Genomic DNA, 22,973 nt, shown 5'->3' with positions numbered 1-22,973 from the left:
GCTTTCAAAGGCCATTGGCTCTTGGGGGTTTCACCTGAATTGTGTGCCCAGAAAACCCCTCGTACATGGAGAGAGGGGCCAGATTTGTCGCTAAAACTTCTCCTGACTCAAGAAGCGATGGCTGAAGACACACAACTCACACTGGGCCTCTGGTATTGCCCCCGCCCTTCTGTACCTCAGCAGTAACGTGGGGGGCTTTGAAGACGAGCAGCCATCAATTCTCATCCCCTTTTCCTTCCCCTCCCCCTGTATTCCGGGGTGATTCACATCCATCATATGATTCATCCTCACGGGAGGCAGATAGCCTCTTGCATTTGATCCTGACCCTGGGGCTCTAACAGTTAGCAGCTATGCTGCTCCTCCACCCTATCCCAGGTATGCTTTGCGCCCGGTAGAGGTCTTGGTGGAAGGATCAAAACTAGCTTCCTGACACTGGTGAAATAGTAGCACTATCAAGACTCTGCTGGGTGGACGCTGGTGACTCGATCCAGGTCAGCAGGTAGAATAAGGCTGCAGGCTTCTCTGCGTATTTAAGGATGAAGGTGCTGGGCTACTGCTGGAGGGGTAGACTAACAGAAGCCTGAGAAGAGGACAAAGAGGGAATCAATGAAGACACAAAAGACAAAAGGGGGCGGGGAGAGGGGGAAGAGAAAAAAAAGTAATTCAATCTGGTCTTTCAGGAAGCCCTGAAATCTGTGATGCTTCCTGCCCGGTGGCTTCTCTGCTGCCAACTTCGATCTGCATGGAGAAGCCAAGCATTCAGCCCTCCAGAAGAATCCGACCATCTGCTCCTGACGGACAGTGGCTTGCTTATTTATTTTACAAAGGATAAAAATTCTGTTGGGAGGTGGGGTAATGAATGCACTAGCTTTTCACCTCCTTTAAATGAGGCTTGTACGAGACAACAAGATGAGTGAGTTTCCCCTAGACCTTAATGGGTGGTTGTCCATTTCATAAACCCAACCAGCAGCTCCACATGGTTGGTGGCCTCAATTCAGGAAAAGCCACCTAGGCCTGGAGCAGCAGTGGAAGTTCACAAGTCAGGAACAAGGGGCACTGGCAGAGCTGTGAGATGCTCCAGTCCTGGAATATCATGGTGCACTGCAGATTAAGGTACGCTGGTAGATTTGTGTGAGAGTCCAGGTCTGGAGTAGCAGGGGTGCTGTAGGTCAAGACTGGTAGAGCTGGGTGTGTGTGTCTGGGACTGAAATATCAGGAGGTGCTGCAGACTGGGAAAGAGGTGCATTGGTAGAACTTTGTGGGAGATCAAGCCTGGAATAGCTGTGATGCTTCAGGTCGCGATTGTGGTATATTGGCAGAGCTATGTGTGGGAAGTCTGCAAAATGCTGGTCTATTTTAAGATTTGAAAGGAGATGATTGGGGTTGGGTTTTTTTTAAAACCTTTGGAGAGATGAATAATGGTGCCAGGTAGAAACAACGGGAGAGTTTTGCCCATTTTCAGGGCTCTCATTCAGACTAATTCAAAATCACACAGATCGAGGGCTCTGCTACAGGTGACAATGCCCTCCAAAATGCCAGTCAAGAAGAATTCAAAGGCAACTTGATAGGTACTGTGCATTCCCTTCCCATCATCTCCCTTTGTCCAACACATGTGCATGCTGTGCTCAGAGCTGCTGCGAGGAATAGCTGCCTGAGTGCACACAGCAGCCAAAATGAAAACACAAACTCCCTTTTTTGGCAGCTCAGAGATGGGGAAACATCTGAGGAGAGGGAGAACACTGCTGCCAGCTGCAGAACTCGATTGCCTTGCGCAGACTGAGGTGGGCACCTGGCCAGACCAGAAAAACTCCCCCACCCCCTGGTTTCAGATTTGGTGAAGTTGTCTCAGTAAGAGAGAGGGGGCCTTGCTAACCAGCCCAGGACCTACGCGCCGCATCCCCCGAGCTGGCATCTCATGCAGTTCCAGATCAGTGCCCTCCTTTGGAAGAGATACTGAAGCAAGGTTTCCCATCTCTGGCTGTCCAGGTGGAAATTAATGATCCCTTAAGCACTTATGGGAAAGAGTAAGGGGTAATCTCGGTGTCCTGGCAAACACTCCCTCTCCCAGCCAAACAAGTGCTCGTGTCCAAGGCTGAGAGTGAGCTATAGCTGAGTGAAACAGCGGCTGCGGTGTTTGCCTACACATGCACTGCACCTACACACTGCTTTAGAAAGCGGTTAGGCACTTTGAGTACAAGTTACATTACATAAAACCAATTCTATTTTCTTTACAGTATGTGAATGCCATCCAGTTATAAAACACAATACAGTGTTCCCACTTGGATCAAGTTCTTGGCAATAAATCTTCCCTGGCTATATGCCTTTTGTCCTCTGCCTCCCAGCTCCATCAACAACGCGTCATAGACTTTTCCTTTATAACACACAGCAAAGTACATACACAACAGAACATCAGACTAGGCCCCTGGTAGAGAAGTCTGTGAAAGGAACATCACCAGGGTAGCTCTCAGAGGCTCTGGTAGCAGATTAAACCCATAGTTTTTGGAAATCATCCATTTATCCTAGTGGGAATGAAAATATAGCCAGCTCGTGCTCTGTTGTCTTGCATTATGTATAGAGAACCATAGGCATGCATGCCACTCTGCAGATATAATATAAACCAAGTCCCTGCCCCAAGGAGCTTACAGTTTTATTTACGCAGCTAACTCGACTAAAGAAATCATCAGCCCTTGAGAGGGCGTGTCGGGAAGAGGGGACTGGTAGGTGGCAACACAAGGGAGAGTGGGAATAAAAGCTCTTGAGAAAACTTTCTTGTCGTTTAAAAGTCTCGGGGGAGAGGGGGGCGGGTTGCAGTCATTTGAGTCATCCTCTCACTTTTAGTAACCCTACTACTGTAGGCATGTGAGAGGGGAGGTCCAGAGCGGAGGATACTGGAGAAAGGTCAGGCCAAGAAGCAAGACAGAGGAGTGCCTGAAGGAGAGTGAAGTCACTAGGTTGTTCCAGGGTGGGTGGGGTGGAGGTGTGGAAGAAGGCAATGAAGTCCGCATGGGAGGAGATGATGGGAACATGGTGGAGTTAGCGGGGGGAGGGCTCATGGGGGGGAGCATTAGGAAATGGAAGAGGAGATGTAGGAGAGCTTTGAAGGTGAGCACAAAGGAGTATGAATATGATGCAGGAATTTCAGCAAGACTGGAGGAAGGGGAAAGCCATGGCACTGCATTGGGAGAAGAAGGGGACTTTTGCAATGGAGTCTTTGGTAGGCCAGCAGGGAATAAAGTGAGGTTTGGAGGGCAACCAGAGGTCATTAGCTTAAAGCCAGACCAGCCTGGTGGTTGCAGTGGCCCCTCTGAAATAATTTGGAAATCTCAGTCTAGTCCCCCTCACAGAAACCATCACCCCGTTTGGTACTCGGTTGGCATAGTGACAACAGGGAGCAGGGACGGAGGGGGCATGGAGAGCTAATCTCTCTCACCTCTGGGGTGTCTGGTCCCAGAGGCTGTTCTGCCATCGGGGCAGCTGGACCATCAGAAAAATGGAAACCAATGAATCAAAGCTCAGCAGATTTCCCTTCATCCCATCTCCATGGACCAGTCACAGCTGCTAACGTGACAGGAACATGGCTTCCATTGCCAGGTGCGAGATCCAGGCCACAGCACCCTTGCCAATGCCTGCATCCCCAGACTGTACAGTGCACCTTCCACTATGCAGTGTGGCCAGCTCTCCCGTCCATCACTGCTTAGGCCAGGCTAGGACTTTGGGTGACCAGGGCCAAGATTTTCACAAGAGGCAAGTGATTTGAGCTGTCCCACTGTTTGGCTACTCAACCTGAGATACCTGAAAGGGGCCTGATTTTCATAATTGCTGAGTGCCTGACCCCCGGTGAACAAGTCCTGTTAAGGCTTCTCAAGTTGAGCACCTAAAAATAGAGGCAAAATTATCAGCCCCTTTAGAAAATCTCAGCCCCTCTGTGTAGTGACACTAGGCAGGGCAGACTGGCTTTAGGCAGCCTGGAAGAGAACCACAGGGGCTGTCTGTGTTCAGCAGCATCACTAACGAATCCCTTCCATTTGTTACTGCTGAACCTGGCCTCATGACTTCCGCGAAGGACGCTCCACCCTGCAAAGCAGCGGGGCTTTGGAGAAGGCGCTCGCTCTTCTGTGAGCAGCTCGCCAGCCATGGAAGAGGACTGAGGGGTACTTTCAAAAGCGGGAGTGTGGCCACAGAGCATTACAGCGCCCTGCCTAAAACACTGGGGGATGGCTACACTGCAGGGACGGGGTGTGGCTGTGGCTCCAGCCCTGGCTTCCCCATTCCAGTACCAGAGCAAGCTAGATTAAAGCTGGCTCAGGGTGTGTCTGTGCGAGCTTCGCCCACCCCCTGTGATTGCAGAGCAGACACATCCTTGGCCTATAGCTAGCCCGGCCCCTCCAGCTCAAAGCAGAATCCCAGGTTACGTCTACACTGGAGCTGAAGTGGGCTGAACATAGACGCACAAGCCGCTAGCTAGCACAGAGGCTAGCTGCGTGGAGGACGTCCCTACAGGACGGTACTCGGGGTGGCTAGCTGCAGCGGCTACACTTCCCTTTGGATCGTGCCAGCTCAGTCAGGGCTAGCGCAGGGATGTCTGCTCAAGCTGGAAGTTACACTTCCCAGCCCCAGTGCCGACATGCCCCCAGTCACAGTCACCACGCGGATACATATAGGATGTCAGTCGCTAATGCTTTCAGTCCCACACCTTTACAAGTGACAGTGGGCCACTAAATGCCATGGAAGAGCTGGCCCCATGGCGTGGCCCCATTCAGCTTGGGGCAGGCGAAAACAAAAGATGAAGACGGATGAAAACCTTTGAATACAGCAGGTCAGCAGCAGGGCAAAGCATTCCAGTGCAGCGAAGCTGCCAGGCTCACCCGGGTGGAAGGTCTGCTCCCAGTCTGCTTTCAGGGCCAGAGAGCCACGCAGAGCAGCAGGAGATTGTCAGGGACTCACAAGTTGTTATGGCTGCGAAGAAAAATGGCTCCTACATCGTTCTTGACAGTTTGGGGTCTCGGAGACCCTGACAATCCCTTGCGCAGCCAGTTCCGCCAAAAACAGCAACAATCAATTATGCAACTTTTTGCAGGCAATGTGCAGCCGTGTGTGCGGCTGGCGGCAGGAGGGGGGGAGGAAAGGCGGCGGGGACTGCATGGAACAGCAGCTGGGACCAAACGCAATGAGCCACGCTCTTCTGGGGAAGAGGTTTTCCTCTCTGCAAAGCACGGCCATTGCCTGTGGCAGGCTACAGGGGCTAAGCAGCAAGGCGGCTGGGACAGGCACCTCTGAAGAGAACCGGGAAAGAGGACCCGAGTGGAAAAGAAAATAAGTTCTTTTTCCATTGCTGGCAGCCATGTTTCTCAGGGCTTTTCGGATAGAGAGGACAGAGGGGCTCGCGAGGGGTGGGGGGGGGGAGGCTCTCTCTCCTGCTAATATTTTCACTCTATTTGTCATTGGCAGCAGCCTGTGGCACCTGTCTAAGGTCAGTGCATGGCTGCTGCTCCCCTGGTGTCTGATTCACTTGGGGCAGCCAGACACAGGCTGGCCAGGGGTTGTAGCAGAGTCCCCAGGTGGAAGAGGATCCCCTGAGGGTGCTGGTTAGAAAATAAGAACGGCCACACTGGGTCAGACCAATGGCCCCGCTAGCCCGGGAGCCTGTCTTCCGACAGTGACCAACGCCAGATGCTTCAGGCAGAGTGAACAGGACAGGGCAATTATCAAGTGATCCATCCCCTGTTGTCCAATCCCAGCTTGGGGTGGCATCCCTGGCCATATTGGCTAATAGGACCGATCCGCCATGAACTTATCTAGTTCTTTTTTGAACCCAGTTACATTTTGGCCTTCACAACACCCCCTGGCAACGAGTTCCACAGGCTGATTGTGCGCTGTGTGAAAGAAGTGCTTCCTTATGTTTGTTTTAAACCCGCTGCCTGTTAATTTCATTGGGGGAGCCCTGCTTCCACCCCCTTCACGGTAGTGACTACTGCTTAAAATGGAGGTTCTCTAATGAGCACCTCTCCACCCTTACGGCCACCACAGCCCCCAGTGACAAGGGAAAGGCATCTTGGGACAGTATTGAGGAATCAAAGTTGAAGTCTATAGCTGCTTGGTTATAGCTCTGCTGTTTGTATCTGTGCTCTGTGTCTCCTTCTGTCATTACCACTGAATCTCCCTCGGCCACACTTCCCCCTCTCACCTGTCGAGGCCCCTTTGCTCTTTGGGGCTCTCCTGTGTGTGTGAACGGGGTCACCTAGCAAAGACTGACACGGAGCAGCCCCGCTGGGTGCAGAGAGGGGCTCGGTTTCTGAGTTCAGCGGGCTAGAAACGCCAACAGACTCCTGGCCCAAGCTGCAGCGAGCAGGACGCATCACTGCTCAAGGCCTGACGGCTGCTTCGCCACCGGGAAGGAAAGAGGCTGGGAACCGCGCTTCAGAGAAACTGAAGCAAGACGACGATTGCAGAGGAGGGGAGAACAAAAGCCATCACCACCCTTCAACATGAGGCTCCAGAATTAGCCCCGCATATAGGGCCCGATCCTGGCCGGCGCTGAATGCTCCCCATTCCCACTGGAGTCAGTGGGAGCTGTGTGCACTCAGCCCCTCACAGGCCCAAGCCCATGGAGTGTTAGTAGGCCAGGGGGGCTATTTCAGGGTATGTTTTTCATGCAGGTAAAAGCTTAGCTTAGCTAACTGGCTTTTCTGTGCTCTTCCTCTCTTCTCTGCAACCTCCCCCTCCCCCCGCCATTATCCAAACACAGGCTGGGTCCCCCCTTGCATCATGGCCCCGGTTCCATGCCGATAAAGGAGATTCAACTGTTCAGGAAAACATGCCCATTTCTCTTCCTTCCTGCAGTTCCCACCCACAGAGCAGAATAGGCAGGAGCTATTAAAGGTTAAGGCTCACCTTGGTCCAAGCAGAGAAGGCATGAGGTGGACAAGGGCAGTGGAAAGGCGCCTGCTCCCAGGAAGTATGTCACAAGACTTCAGTGCACTTACCTCTGGCAGTGAGCTTCTTGGTGTTTATGATCTTGGCTGCGTACTCCTGTCCCGCCAGCACCTTCACGCATCTCCGGACGATTGAGAAGGCACCTCTGTGGGAGACAAGAGCCCAGAAAGAAAGTGAAAGGGGTTGGACTCAAAAGGAAAAGCAGGAGCATCACACGGCACCTGCCAGCATCAGAGACTTGAAGACAGAAACACATGTATGAACTCTGGACAAGGAGGAGAGTTCTGGAGAGACAGACTCAATAGTGGTAATTAACGTGATTGAATCACAGAATATCAGGGATGGAAGGGACCTCAGGAGACCATCTAGTCTAACCCCCTGCTCAAAGCGAGACCAATCCCCAGACAGATTTTTGCCCCAGATCCCTAAATGGCCCCCTGAAGGATTGAACTCACAACCCTGGGTTTAGTAGGCTAATGCTCAAACCACTGATTATCCCATCCAAACGGAGCTAGATGGCATGGGCAAGACTGTTATGAAAACGTTCCTATCCTGAGAGATGATTCTGGGAGGGCAGGGAAAAGGGCTCCCCACTCTGTCACTCAGAGTGCAGAATGTGGGGGCCCGGAAAGATTCTAAAAATTAATACTGGCCACTCCCGGCTTGTATTAAACTCCCAAGGTTAGAGCTTTTCTCTGCCCTTGGCTTGGTAAATGCTGCCACCACCCAAATGAAAAAAAACAACCCTTGGACCCAGGAAGGCGCACTTGGGAATTCCTCCCTGTGGGGACCCTCAAGCCCTTTCACCCCCCTCCGGGGAAGAGCTGAGAAAGAAAACAAAGGAAATTAGCTGTGGCTACCAGCTAATCAAACAACATGTGCACAAACCTCTTAGGACACCAAAAATCCTGTTCTTAAAAAAGGTAAATTTTATTAAAAACAAAAAGGAAGAAAATACATCTGGAACTTAGGCTTTTGCTAGATTTTAAAAGAGCAATTCCAAAAATCAAGCACCCAAAATAGCTTTCTTGGGGGTTCAGCTTAAAAGTTAACAAGCAAACAAAAGCATCTAGTGTTAGCACAGAGGTGCTCCACAAGCCAAAATAAAAAATCAACCTGATTGTGTCTAACTAAACATTCCCTGTCCAAATAATTCCTTCTAGGGAGGGAAGATGAATTTTCATACCTGGTTCAAGCCTTACACAGCATTGCTGCTCTGCCCCTGCAGCCCAGCGAACAACAGACAAAGGGAAAGTTTCTTTCCCAATTTTAAAAGTTCTAGCCTTCCCATTGGTTCTTTTGGTCAGGTGCCCACTCCTTTTCTTTTACCTGTGGGCTTGTTAACCCTTTACAAGTAAAGCAAGCAGAGAACAGACACCAAGAGGGATTTTACAGCTAACTGGCTGGCTGGGTGTCCATCAAAGGAAACTACGCCCCCCCTCCCCCCGCCTTCATGTATCACAGGCTCTGAGACAAGCAATTCAGTATTAGCAAAACAACCAGTTTATCTCCCCTCTTTTACCTGGTTTGCTGGAAAGCTCAAAATGAAGCACATTCACTTGGCTTTTTTCACATTTTCTTCTCTCCCAAACAGGCCGATCTTTGATTGGTGGAAAACACCTTCTGTCTTATCAAACATCTCGCACTACAGATTGCAACCTTGGTCAATAATATTGACTTAGGAAGGGGTAACAGAAAGGAAAGTGGCTTTTATTCACAAACTAATTGCGGATGCTTTTTCGTCTTTTGATTGTCAAGCATCAGAGGGGTAGCCGTGTTAGTCTGAATCTGTAAAAAGCAACAGAGGGTCCTGTGGCACCTTTAAGACTAACAGAAGTATTGGGAGCATAAGCTTTTGTGGGTAAGAACCTCACTTCTTCAGATGCACGTTCTTGCATCTGAAGAAGTGAGGTTCTTACCCACGAAAGCTTATGCTCCCAATACTTCTGTTAGTCTTAAAGGTGCCACAGGACCCTCTGTTGTCTTTTGATTGTGCTTTCTACCGTAAAATTACTGTAATAATACACATAGGCAGATGCAAACATGGTATCAAAAACCCAGATCAACAACAGGGAATTTATGGCACAAGAAGCCCCTTCCACTAGCAAACACTCAGAATCCACTCACGGAGAAGCATCTATTACAAGCAGCAGCTCGCAGGGTATTTTAAGATGATGGATGAATGAGTAAATGTGTGTTGGGATCACTCCGGGAGTGAGCGTGTGTCTTGGAATCACATGTGCATCTCAGGGCCAGGTGCAGGAATCTACGTATGGCATCTTGGGAACACATGGGTAGGTTGGCGTGTGTGTCTCTCAGGAACATTTGGGCACATGTGGGTGCCTCAGCTTGGTGAATGCATGTCTGGGGTGAACTGTGGGTCATAGATCTTCAGATCACGAGTGAATGAACGTGTGTGTTTCTTGGGAGCATGCAGGTGACTAGTGAGCACATGCATCTCAGGATCATGCACGTGTATTTTGGGGGATCATACGAGTGTGTGATTGAGCATATATCGGGTATTTCAACCCTGGGTGCCTTCCATCACACTCGGTCTGACCTGCGGCATCCTCTACCATTCCCACTCTGGGTCGCTCCAGAGCAGAGGCATAGCATGTTGAGTGGTGCCAAACTGTGTGGTACTTTTATGATGTGTATCTATGTCTACTTGGCAACAGAATGAAACCTGCCAATTTCATTGCACTTGCGGTCCAAGCGGATTCTGAACCCAGATCTTAGCTGGGAGCTGTAACAACTTGTACTCTGTGTGGATTAGCACAAAGGGGACCTGCCACACACACTCACTGGTGGGTTACAAAAGGTTAATGCACTACTTCCCAGCATCACTGAGCCCCGTCTCCTCCATGAAAAAGCCCATCCGTAAACAGGGTGACCCAGGTTTATTTGGAACATAGTGAATGGAAGCCACCAGCCTGGAGATGTGCTGAAGAGTTCAACAAATGACTGTCTTACCCTGGATGCCACAGTTCACTAACAGCTTGGACAATGCTCTGCGCCCAAGGAGGTGATAGGAGAGGGGAGTTCCCTCTCCTTTGCCGAGAATTGGACAGATCCAGATTCTCCCCTTCCTGCCTCCACCCAAAGGGACCACAGAGCTCAGCGCTCAAAGAGCTTTCCCAAGGCACTGACCCCACTGTCCCAACGAGCAAAGCAATGTTGGAAACCGAAGTCCATCAGAAAACTGAAACCGCATCTCCCTGAACCATCACCGGAGCGGCATCTCCTCTGTGTGGGATGCAACGACCAGCATCCTCTCTAACAGCTCAGTCCGGAGTTTGCAGCAGATTCCGCGGTGTGGTTCTGGAACACTGACCCAGCTGAGACCAACAAACTCACTGCAGTTCAGGACCTCACTCCGGATTTGAGCCCATGTTTCCAAGCTGCAAGGCCAGGCACAGCCCACCCACACCAGGCCTGCTAAACAGGAGCTAGGACTCTGCATTCATTGATCTTTCTGCCGGAGCCATTCAAATCAGTCAAACAACAATCAAAAGCAATTCCCCCACCTGCCCCCCTTCCTTCCCTCCACTCCCCCCATAAATGGGAAAGGAATAAAACCAGGAAACAGGCTCTCTGCTGAGCAATGATGAACAATTGATTTTCCCGGTGGGGGCGGGAGGAGGTAGGCAATTTGGGTTTGAATATGAATCTTTAGTGAAATGGGGAAGCAATGGGGTGCAAGAAGCTGCAGTAAAGAACTTATTGAAATCCCAATGGAGAAGCCAACCCACGCGCCCGAAACCGCTGCTGGAAAGCACTGTTCAGCGTCACGTGGCTGCAGCCAGCGGGGCTAGCCACAGGAGACTCTTCTGGAGGGGTTTGAAAGACGAGAAAGCCAAACGGGAACTTTCCCTGCCGCTCTGTCCGGTGGGAGCCTGAGATTTATTCTTGGCCTCTGTAAGATCTGAACTATTCATATCCCTGGAGCCTGGAGGGCAAGGGGTTTAGCTGGAATGTGGGGGGAGAGAGGAGTAAATGTTGCATTTCATTCCTGTTTCTCCACTGAGGGGCCACCCATCCATTCTGGGCCCTTGAGGCTCCCTGTGTGCATTTGTCTTCATGTAAGCAGGGGAATGGTCCTGCTATTGTGGGGAACCTTCCTGGCTTCTGCACTACGCCGGTGAAGTGGGATAGTGGAAGGATCTGAGTCCTCGCTCCCACTTCCTTTACCCAGAGGCCTCCCTGCCCTTGAGGACTCCCCTTCCACTCTCCTGTCTGGCAGAGTCCTCGTAACCCTGACAAGGCTGGGCCCAGGATTCCTGAGGGGCTCGACCCCCAACCTTGCTGTGATCACCCAGGATGGGGGCTAGGGTGTCCCCACTCCGGGGTACTCTGTCTGCACTGGGCACCTCCCTGGCCCACTGATCAGTTCATACAATTTAAAGCAAATACAAGTTATTTAATCAGCAATTAGTTTAAAAAGGAATAAGGAAAAATGGGAAAGGTTAAAGGAAACACGTCACCCCACTCTGTGGCCGGGAACATCACAACCAGTGTCTCTGGAACGTCAGGGCAGGTCACAGTCTGTTCCTTGTAGGTCCCAGGCTCCTTCTCAGGCCCTGGCCGTGCTGCAGAGACGCTGCGGGTTGGACACTTGCTCTGGCGGTGGCCACACGCTCTCAGGCTCTAGGTGGCAGGACCCTTTTTCCCAGCATCGCCCCCGCCCTGTCGGGGTTACGATCCCCCTCCAAGTCTGGCCGGCAGAGCCTCTTGGCTGAGGCGTCTCCCTGTGCTGGGCCACTGCCCAGGGTCCCCCTCACTCTCTCCAGCTGCTCACCGCACCCAGCTCCGGACGGCTCCAGCCCCAGCTCCACTCGGCCTCAGCACGGCTGCTGCTCTGCCTTCAGCTCCCTGGGCTGCTTCTCTGGCCTCTCTGGCTCTGGTTGCTACAGCTCTGCCCCCAGGACAGCTCTGCTCTCTCTGGGCTGTGCCCTGGGCTTTGGGGCTGCAGCTCCGCTCCCAGCACAGGATCTGCTCTCCCTGGGCCGTGTCTCTGGCTTTGGGGCTGCAGCTCCGCTCCCAGCACAGGGCTGCTTTTCTGGCCCCTCTGGATCTGGCACAACTCTGCTCCCCAGCTCAGCTTGGGCCCCTGCTCTCTCCTTAGGCAATTCCATCTCACACGGAGGGAGGACGGGACCCACCCTGGCCTCCTGACTCCTTGATTAACCTGCCCGCCCTGTCAATCAGGCTGACCTGGAGCATTGGCCTCTCCCCATTGTTCCAGTCTCAGGGTCCTGATTTCTCATTGCCCTTTTCCCTTTCTTTTAGTACTGGGAGCTAGCCAACGAAAACGCCCCCCACTCAATGTTAGTAAGGAGACAACAGTCCCCTTACATTCATCATGCCTGCCTTCCTGGAAGTGGGGGATTTAGGCACCGTTCGCTCAGCCTGCCTTCCTGGAAGTGGGGGATTTGGGCACCGTTCGCTCAGCCTGCCTTCCTGGAAGTGGGGGATTTGGGCACCGTTCGCTGAGCCTGTCTCCACATCAGAATCCCACGCTCTGGTACCTGGATGGAAGGAAATCAGTGCTCCGATGCCTGGTAAAATCTCCATAGCGAGTCAGAGTCTACATAACCGTCCATCTGTCACTGTCACCCACATCCTCCCTCCTCCACGGCTGCTCTTTGGTTAATTACACCTGCGGAACACGTCTTACCTTAATTTAGACTGAGAGCGCTTTGGGGCGGGGGTTGTCTCTTCCTAGGTGTTTGCCCAGCACCCAACCCAATGGGGCTCCTTTGGACTAGGGATGCTAATGCCATGCAAATAGGGCTAAGGGTGCCATCCACTGCTGCCGCCGCTCGTGATTTTATTGGGAATCATATATTTGGGGGGGCCAACCATCTCAGCCCCGCTGTCTGGATTTGGGCTCATTCTTGGAAATCTCAGCTTTCATTTGAAAACAATAAGGAAGTGTCTAGCCCTTGTGGGTGTGGAGAAAAACTGGAAAACATGGCCTGAGTGCGACATAAAGGCTCAGACACCAGAAGGCAAAGGCCCAAGATTGCTTGGGTTTTTTTTTTTTTTTTCTTTCAATCTCTTGCTTGTTGAGGTCCAATGATTTTTGGCCCAACTAATTGGGGTTGGCGCTAGTGAGAGTGCCCTCAACTCCCGCTGATTTCAGTTCTTGCTAAGGGCATTGAGATCATGCCCTGATATTTAAGGATGGACGGAAAGCCCATGCTCTGAGATCTATGGGAGACGGAGTTCACACTCTGATACCTGGCCCTTTTCTATACCCTGGGAGCAGGAAGCTGCCGATACATCGTGGACTGGATTGCTATAAATCCTGTAACTTTTCACTGTCTAAATAAATAAAGGAATTAATTCATTTCAATTCAAATAAACAATCCAGAAAGAGGACGTGTCAGGAAACCTCAAAAGACCACAATGCAGGAAGCTGGAAATGTATCCGTCTGGAACATTCCTCCAACACAAGTTTTAACACACTTGATTGTTCAGCTCTTCCTTGTCTTGTGCTGAATTAAGAAGAGGCCAGGGAGGGCAGCAGGAGGAACACAGCACTGGCCTTTCATCACAAGAACAGTGAGTTTCAATTTGGCTTAAGTAATAAGTGAAATGAGTCTGCAGGGCTCCGCTGAGTCCTTAGCGAATCTTTATCAATGTCACAAAACTGCCACGTTACAGAGGGTCTCTCTGCTTAGGAGAATCTGGGACTGAGTGTAGGAAGGGAAGAATTGCTAAACTGGATCAGACCTGAGGTAGAGATACCAGTAGAGATGCCTCAGGAGACAACTTAAGAATCCTGGCAATGGGTTCCACAGTCTACCTATACATTTTGTGAAAAATATTTCCTTTGATTAGTTTTGAATTTCTCATCTTTTAATTTCATTGAATGGCCCCTTATTCTTGTGTTATGAGTCAGGGAGAACAGAAGTTTCTGATCTACCATCACTGGACCATTCGTTATTAGATATACTTTTATCACATCCCCTTTTATTCATCTCCTTTGTAAGGTAAACAATCCCAATCTTTTCAATCTCTCCTTCTCGGAGACTTTTCTCTGCCTTGATCATTCTTGTCTCCCTTCTCCAAAACCCCTTAGTTATGCAATATCCTTTTTGAGATGGTGTCACCAGGACTGCATCCCAAAAGAGGCCATACCATTGTTTTCTATAAGGGCATTATAATATTCTTCGGATTACTCTCCGTCCCATCCGTTATGCAGCCTAATGTCTTGCTGGCTTTTTGACCATAGTTGCATACCGAGAAATTGTCCCCACGGAGCTGTCTGCAGTGATGCCCAAGTCCCTTTCTTGTGTGGATACGGTCAATTCAGAACCTTGGAATACACTGGACGAGCAGGGGGTGGTGCAGGTGCACTAGGAGAGCTGGACTGGACTATCAGCTGGGGCTGTTGCCGGTCAGCACTGAGGTACATTGACAGAGCTTTGCAGAAACCGTTAGAAAAGCAGCGAGTGCCGCAGCTGTGGATGGAGCCGTGTGGGACAGCCTCGCACAAAGGTGTGGCTACGTGTAGGTCAACATTTGTCTAGACTAACAGTGCCTGTGTGTATGGCACAGGGAGCAGGTGTGTGTGTGTGTTTCATTTGGATGGGTGCTTTACAGAGTGTGTGCGTGTGTTTGCACACGTGTGTGTGTCGAAAGGACGCATTATGGGCAATATCCAGGTTGGCTCTGCAGGCACGCTGCACAAGGCACTCATGCCGTCAGCATGCAGTTGCTCAGAGGGAATCGGCGGGTATGTTGCATGATATTTTCACAAGTCTTGGCTGCAGCAGGGAGGTTACCCATTGCTGGCACTGTAAGCGTAGACAGCACCCAACTGCTGAACCCAAGACCCATGGTCAGCAGCAGCTCAGCTGTACAGGGTGCCGGTGCTCGTTAACAATGGGGAGATTTGTTAGTTTCAGGACGGCGCGCTGGGAGGCGTTCAGAGGGCCTGTGTGCGCACAGGCTGCATGGAGTGTTCTTAAGGACAGCATGCGTTGTCAGGTATTCAGAGGGTCCTTTGTGCAAAGGCTGCAGGGGAGGTTTGCAATGTGCTTGTGCTGGAGGAAATATACAGACGGCCTCTGTGTGCATGCTGCAGGGAGCATTCACCGGCTGCGTGCTGCAGGGGGATTGAGAGTGGCAATATTTCAGTCTGCGTGTGGGTGGGTGAGTGGGTGCATGGATCCGTACATGCATTGAAACATGTGCGCAGCTAGAGAGGAAGCATGTATTTACTTTTCAGTGCTTCCCCTCCTTGTATTTACCAGCCCAGCCCCACTGCCTTCCGGGCTCCTGCTAATCACACACACACAACCTTTAAACACAGGACAATGAACCAAGCCAGGGCCAATGCTGGCTGCTCTCTGGGCAGCAAACTCAGCAGAGTCTAGGCATCAGTCCGAGGCCTGAAGCAGAACAAGCACCTGTTGCCACAGGACGGGGCACAACTCCAGGCGTGGCAGAATGTGGTGCTGTGCTTGGAGAGCGTCTCGCCTGCCACTTGTTGGCTGCTTGAGAGACAGGCTGGTTGCAGCAAATAGCTCCCAGGGAAGCAATGCTCAGGTCCCTTGGCCTGACCCCCACAGGGCAGCCCCTCTGACAATGCGATTCCATATGAACTGCCTTCCCCAGCTCCCACGGACCCGGGGTGTCCCCACCCCCACTCCCTGCCAACTTATAGTGTGCTGTACTGCCTGGACACACTCCAGTTCCCACAGCCAGGGGCCAGCGCCCCCTGCTCCCCACAAATACAGAATGTCCCTCCCTGCCCAGCTCCCACAACTGGGGGACAGTCACTCTCAGTCCCCCCCAACCCCCCACAAACAGGGCTCACACCCATCCGTTCCCCACATATCACTCCCAGCTACTCCCCTCGCCGCAGCTGCCCACACGCAGGGGATGTCTTGCCCCTGATGTTTCCCTCACACAGGATTTTGGGGGTGGAGGGTCGGTGAGCAGTTCAACGGTACCAGGAACGCAGCCCTGCACACACGCTCCTAGCCAAACCCCCTTCCTAGAGCCAGGGCTAGCCAGGAATGGGGACAGATGGCAGCATAGGGAGGGAAATCTCCACCTGTGAGCAGCCAGTTCTCCCATCCGGCTCCAAAGCACAGTCCCCACCTGCTGTCAAGGGCCAGTGCTTCCTCCCTTCCTGACATTAGGTTTTGTTAACAAAGTAACTCAAAATGAGTCCCAGCCCAAGCTTCCTCCCACAGCTGGGCAGCTACTGCTGCTGGGCTCCTCCCTCAGGACTGTTCAGCCCAGCCCCTCCGTCCCCAACAAGCCACTTCCACCTCCCTTATATCAAGGGTGGAGTTAACAAGTCACCTGCAGCAGTGACTCAGACGGATTCACTTGGCATCTCCCAGCAGGCTCAACACCTGCTAACAGGGCTGGTTCCCAGAACACTGCCAGCACGGCACACCACCCTGGCCCCCAGGTCACCATGTGCCCTCCTTGATCTGTGATGCCCCAATCTTGATACGTTTGGTGGTGCTGGCACCAACCCTACAGGTCTTGAATAGACATGGGAGTAAGCAAGGTGACGGTAGAAGGGGAGGACAGAGCAGTTATCTTTGCCAAATCTATTAGGGCAGGTTTTGGGTCTGATAAATAAACCCCGGGTGAGGTTTGGATCTGGGCCCTGTCTAAGGGAGGGTGGAGAAACTGTTCCAAGTTAGCTTCAAGAGGCAAGAACTGCTCCTGTTTCATGAACTCATCTTCACAGAGGTGTGAGATTCAGGATGAAATTGGCACAAGGGATTCTGCTTAAACAAAAATTATTCTTAATCCAGAATCTCTCTCCAGGTAGCTGGTAACCTTCCATCTTCTCTCCTCTCAGTCCAAGCAGCAACTGGCCGGCTTTCCCTTGTGTAGCAACTTGTGCACGTTGACAGGTTCAGTCCCTCTGGTAGAGGAGGAGAAAGTCACCATCTCCCCCCTGGAGCCTGTCTGTATTTGACGGGTGTCATCTCCTTGGCCCTGGGATTCGAGGTAGCAACTGAAACCCATCACCTGAGGGTGTCACTGACACAAATGCACTCCCATTTCCCCTCACTCCAGCCAGAGTTGGGTCTTTCTGTAGGAGCCCCTCCACTGTGAGGCCACCAACACACACCCTCTCTGTTCTGCCCTGCATCTGCTACCCGAGGCTCGCAGATAACGTGTAGGGTCAGCTTTAATGTAAGCAAAGCAGGAGGCCACACACGGCCCTGCACCCCACACAACACTTAGGCCAGCCCGGGGTGCCAATTGCCATTAGACCATCCCTACGCCAGCAGACGGCAGGCAGCTCGTGGCCTCCTCCGCCCTGGCAGCTTGCAGGACCTGGCTTCATGAGCAGTCACTCTGACACAAGGACACTCTGCGTCTCCGTGTTTCACACCTTCCCTGCCAGCACCAGCCTGCAATGCTGCCTCCCTTCTGCACCTCCTCCTCCTCCCAGTCAGTTAAAGGATTTCTCTCCTTTCTAGAAAGAAGAGGGTGGGTGGTGGGGGGGGGGTGCTTTTTTTTTTTTAAATAAAGTCGTCTTCTCCTGAAGCTCTGGGAGTGAAGCCGCTGATTATACAGTGCTGCATGATAATTTCCTCCAGCCCCTCCCGTCACCTGCCATGGGGGCGGACTCAAAGAGCTGAGAGGAGCCCGGAACCAGAAAGAGGCATTCCTTCTATTTGTCTCACTCCAGTTCCCTCCCTCGCCGACTGCCTCCTCTCCCCCCCACTCCTCAACTGTATGCTCCTCTTGTTCCTGAGCCGCTTGTTTGCTTCCCCAGCCTCCTCGGGGCAGACAGAGTTAGCGATCCCTATGGCGACGCGCAGATGGAGAACGCAAGGTTCTCATTTCTCCAGGCAAGGTGGCAAGGCCGCCCTGGAGTCTGGTTCTTCCAGGAGGAGCCAGGTTTTGTCTTTCATCCTGGGAGGGAGGCTGGGAGCTCAGCCATGCTGGGAGGAAGACAGACTCTGGAAATGCTTCCTCCTCCTACTGGGAGATCTTTGGATGGTTCAAATGGACTGATCCAGCAGCACCAGAAAATGCCCCAGAGACAATGTCTTTGTCAAGCCAATTTCCACCTCCTGCCCCTCTCTACTTCTGGCCATGCCCAGCCCTCAGACCACAAAGTCTCTCTGAGCCTCACGTGGACCGTGCTGCAGCTTTCCCTTGGGTGGCGCCCTCCTATACAAACAAAGGCTCGTCTGGCTGGCAGGAGATGTGCTCAGGACATGAACTCTATAGCCAAGGCCGAGCGGAGAGATGAAAGCACCAAGACACACCAGTGCGCTGTTTAAGGTGAGACATCCAGATAGAAACCAGGGTCCTTCACCTGTTATCTCAATGATCGATGCCTGATACTTCTCAGGGAGATGGGGAAACCCCCATAATGCACCTAGACAACTGTGTAATATTTTCCATGGAGAAGGGGGAATTCCTTCTCAACTCCAACAGTAATCCTCTTACACCCTAGATTTGGTTACCCCTCCCTTAGCAGGAGTAACAACAACTGCTGTTCTTGGCCATCAAATTAACCAGCTACCATGATCTGGCCCCCTGCATAGAGGGCTACCTTCAACCTCATTACCCTTGGGCTGCTAGGAAAGGGCGTCAGTGTTCTGTTATCAGTCCTCCTCACTGGTCAGTCCAAAGGAACGCCACCCCCATTCTCCGACTCGTCTCCCCACAGCCTGGCTCAGGACCTGCAGCACGCCCAGCTCCCTGCACTTGGGGAGTGGGAGACCAAGCCCCAGACCTCTAGCTCTCAGAGTGCACTGTCGTCTCTGCATCATTCATGTACCAGCAGCTTCAGGGCAATGACGTGAAACTGAAGAGGTGGCCCAGGAAATCCAAGCTTTTTAGCTCCTTGGAGACCTTTGAGTCCTTCCTGGATTCTGCCCCCCTCCCCACAAGAAGGGAGCTGCACATCGAGGACCCTGGCTTTGGATGTTACTCCCACGAGAGTCTGTCACGACCATGGGACAGACGACCACGTTAAGAGATTCCTTCTCCTTCCTCTAGAGGCAGCGCTCACATCCCCAGAGCTCCCAGCCAGGATAAGAGATGAAGGCAGCTCTCCCAGAGTCAGCGCTGAAGCTGAGCAAAATTCAGAATTTCCATCCCACATGAAAGTCCAATAGTTCAACATTTGTTTTCATCTCAAATTGGGACAAAAATTAATTGGGATTCAGAAATGTTGAAACGTTTCCTTTTGGTGTTCCTGAAATTGAAATATTCATGTTGCTTTGTTGAACTGACTCAAAATGAAGCATTATGGGTCAGTTCAACATTAAACTGGTTTGCTCCATTGTGGTAGTTCTGGACCTGGAGGCTCCAATTCTCCCCTATTGGCCAGGCTCCCTGGCAAGACTCCATCTCCCATGATGCACCATGCAGCAGGAACGAAGAGGAGTTCATGCTGCATTATGGGAGATGTAATACTCCAGGGAGCCCAGCCCCTAGGAGAGAATGGGGGCATGAATTACAAGTCCCGGGAGATGATGCACTTATAGGGAAGTGCAGTTTAATGTTCTGTTGAACTGAATCAAAATGAAACATGTCGGGTCAGTTCAACACAACATTCTGATTTGGGTCAAACTGACCTGATTTCATTTCACTTTTCCCAACCGACAAATGAAACTGGCAAAACTAATTTTCCCCAACAGAAAAATTTGATTTTTTTGTAGGAACTGCAATTTCCCGCGGAAAACCATTCCAATGGAAAAGTCCCCATAGCTCTAGTCTGCACGTTGTGACTTACTGGGCTGACAAGACAGCGAGGCCCACAATGCACTTAGGAGCATACCCCAGAGATGCAGTTGCGCCCCAACCTCCACCCCCTTTGAGTTCACACACAAGTTATAGTCCTTTCTGGAGTAAACTAGATCTCTTCAACACACCAAACAAAGAACACTGGGCAAGTGAAGGATAGGGTCCAGCCTGCCTCTGACCTACCTCCCTTCAGTGGGACCAATTCTCAACATGAGCAGTACCAAGGGGGAACCTTCGCATCTACTCAGTGAAAGGACAGGCTGGGGCGCTGGCAGGAACATGGCCTCCTTAGAACCATGGGTTCAGATCCTAGCAGGGCTGGCTCAGCCTGTCATCTATCCAACGCGAAGAGACTTGGAGGAGCCGTGAAAAGCCAAGGTCCTATCTGCCGCATGTGAATGTTATTGGTTTATTTTTGGATTTGGGAAAACGCATTCATTGAAAATGCCTCTGGTCCAGCGTTACAGCAGAGTACAAAACCAGCTGACTTGGGCTTGGATCCCAACGGACGTTCACATCTGAATATCAAGACTAAAAGATATGAACGATCCAATTGTCCTTTCCACGAAGGGAGAGGCTTGCCATATTGTCCTAGGCTACAGTCTCTCCTGTAAACACGGCTATGCTGGGTGTCTGCCTGTGCAATGTTTGGCTGCTGCCTACCCTTCCCCAGAGGCAGCTGCTTTGCAGCAGTGTTGTGTGAATCTGTGAAGAGCTTTGGGATCCGTCAGGATGGAGGGTGATACACAAACACAAAATGTTAAAACCCTTCTCCCTGTAACACTAGAAAATGTGCCTTATTTACTCGAGAGACTGTGGAGGACACACACTCTAGGGCTTGTGAATAAGGCATGGGCCCATGCAGAGTTCTATCGTATGCACCTTTTATCCCATCCTGCCCCTATTATCCCCACACTTCCTATGTCGCACCCAGTCCCTACCATTTATAATCATCCTTGCTGTGCCATGTACCCAGTTTCATTCCTTGTCCCCTCCAGCCACGCCAGCAGCACCTGAGAACACTTCACACGGTCGCAGTCCCTCCCGCCCCTCACCGCGCCACCACCACGCAGCAGCATGAGCGAAGAGATGAGAAGCCTCTGGAAGAAACAGGTTCAGAGCAGGTGTCTGAGGGGAAAGAATAGCTTGCTCCTCTCGGGCTGACCCACCAGCTTTATCTCCATTTATCACACAGACCTGGTCACCGACTCAGTGCTTCACGTCGGTCTGAATCACAATCGCCCAAGAGTGACGCAGTCACCAAACATTGGTGAAAAATAAACACAGTGTGTTGTGCACCTCACAAGCTATCTAGGTACACATGCACATCCCAGAGCAGCTAGACAAGGACTTTCCTGGAGTTGCACCAGCTTCAGCGAGCAGCCAATTTGGCCCATTCTGTCCTCCCCTTCTCTTTTGCACAGGAAATACTAGTCACTTTCAGTCCAGAAGAAAGCAACCGCCTCTCTCTCGATTTCTCCATCCTCGCCCCCAGTTTTGTATCCCCACCTGCCTGCACAGTCACAGACAAACCCAACACCCACCTGTGCACACGCACATTTAACGCCGTACAACACACACATGTGCATGCAGGCCATGATGTATGTACTGGAACAAATAGGTACAACTTCACATTCAAAACAGATGCACACAATCGTACACAAGATGCACATGCAGACTCAAACAGCCAAACAAAACCATATGCACATGTATACATCCAGAGATGGACGTAATTGTGTGCACAAAATTCACACACAAATTCAAATGGATGCACACAAACATGTACAAAATTCACACTCAAAAAGATGCACCCCCTTATACACACACACACACACACACAAACACATTTAGATGGCTCCATGCGCGAGGGCGCTCACACAAAATGCACACCAACGGACAGTCGCACCCCCAGATAGACGCATAAGGCTCCATCCTGCCAAGTACTCTGAATTCCCACGGACTTCCATGGGAGCAGAAGACATTCTGTACCTCACTGGAATGCGCAGCACCCTGCAGGATCAATCCTACAATGCATACACATTTAGACCGATGCACACTAATATATACCTATGTGTGCATGCACAAGGCAAGACAGACATCTACACATATGCACGCAAAGGAATATCCAGACATGCAAAACCAGACAGCCCACCCTATACATGACAATCTCATGAAACCCAACTGTCAGCCTCGCTTTCCACTGACTCTGTTGGGCTCCTTGGCATACAGGTTCCTGTCCAAGGAATTAGGAGTAGTGCTACCCCGAAAAGGTGTCTAACTACTCCGAGCTAATCAGGACAGCACAGAAGATGGATGAGGGGGTGGCTGCTGTCCTGGATTCTTCCATGAATTTCTAAACCCCAGTTCTCCTGGGAGACAGTCATCACCGGCAAGTTGTTTCCTGCTGGCAAGCCAAGCCTGTGAAATCCAGCACAGAGCATCTCCCAATAAAAAAAATAAAACTTAGCGCAACACACAACGGAACGAGAACTCAGACAGCTGCCCAGATCAGATCCTTCATCTCCTTTGATGCAGCTGGACAAGTTTCCAGGAAGAATTAGCAGCATCGCTTTGGGGGTTTGCTTTCTTAAGCGAGGGTCATTTCGCAGTTGCCCCCTTTTGCAGAGGCAGCTCAGAGCTACAGGCAGCAGCCTCCGAAGTGTGCACAATGCAAGCCATTCACACACCCAGCCCTGGATGCTTGAGCCACCCTTAGCCTTTCCCAGGATTATCCCCTTTCCTTACAAAAGCGGAGGACAAGGGAACCTGGTTTTATGTGCCAGCGCGTTAATTCTGGGGGAACAAAGCAGGGAGGGTCAGGGGCTGTTTCCCTGGTCTCTGGCTCTGCGGTCCTACCCCTTCCACTCTCTTGACAGTTTGCGTGACCCGCTCCCTTGTGAGTTTGATTTTTATGGTTCACTCCGTTGCCTTTTCTTTCCTCCAGAATCCCAGCTGTTCCCATGTCTGTTAATTTCCCTCCACCCCCGCTGCCAAAGCCTCTCTCGCTGCTGATGCGGCACCACCACATTCCGAGCCCTGCCGTCTCCAACTTACTTGCCCAGTTCTTCAAAGAGCTGATATTCCTCGCTGAAGCGGGTGCAGGTGATGGTTGCCATCCTGGATGGTGATGCTCCCTCACCAGCGTGGAGTTTTGGACAAGCGCTTCTCTTCTCGTTCCCTCAGTCTCTTTTTGCTCCTAGTTCTCTCTCCTCTCCGAGGTAAATAAGGGAATGTGTTTGATTGACAAGCCCAGAGATAATGATGAGGGCAATTTGTCTTCTCAG

At 51.5% G+C, this 22,973-nt stretch overlaps 1 protein-coding gene across 3 annotated transcripts in view; it reads right to left on the bottom strand.

The window, feature by feature from the left end:
• Positions 1–22,973, bottom strand: part of CAMK2A (calcium/calmodulin dependent protein kinase II alpha) — an 81,733-nt gene that overhangs the window by 52,497 nt on the left and 6,263 nt on the right. For 2 of the 3 annotated variants that reach the window (XM_054037329.1, XM_054037330.1), the window contains exons 1-2: positions 22,744–22,932; positions 6,984–7,078 (exon numbers count right to left, since the gene is read on the bottom strand). In XM_054037329.1, coding sequence (XP_053893304.1) covers positions 6,984–7,078; positions 22,744–22,805 — 157 coding nt within the window. In that variant the 5' untranslated portion in view covers positions 22,806–22,932. Of the gene's footprint in view, positions 1–6,983; positions 7,079–22,743; positions 22,933–22,973 lie in introns of those variants that run through there. The other variant, XM_054037332.1, reaches the window with a different exon arrangement.

The sequence above is a fragment of the Malaclemys terrapin genome, chromosome 8, assembly GCF_027887155.1.
Source record: "Malaclemys terrapin pileata isolate rMalTer1 chromosome 8, rMalTer1.hap1, whole genome shotgun sequence".
NCBI lineage: Eukaryota > Metazoa > Chordata > Testudines > Emydidae > Malaclemys > Malaclemys terrapin.
This window is presented reverse-complemented; position numbering and strand designations above follow the sequence as displayed.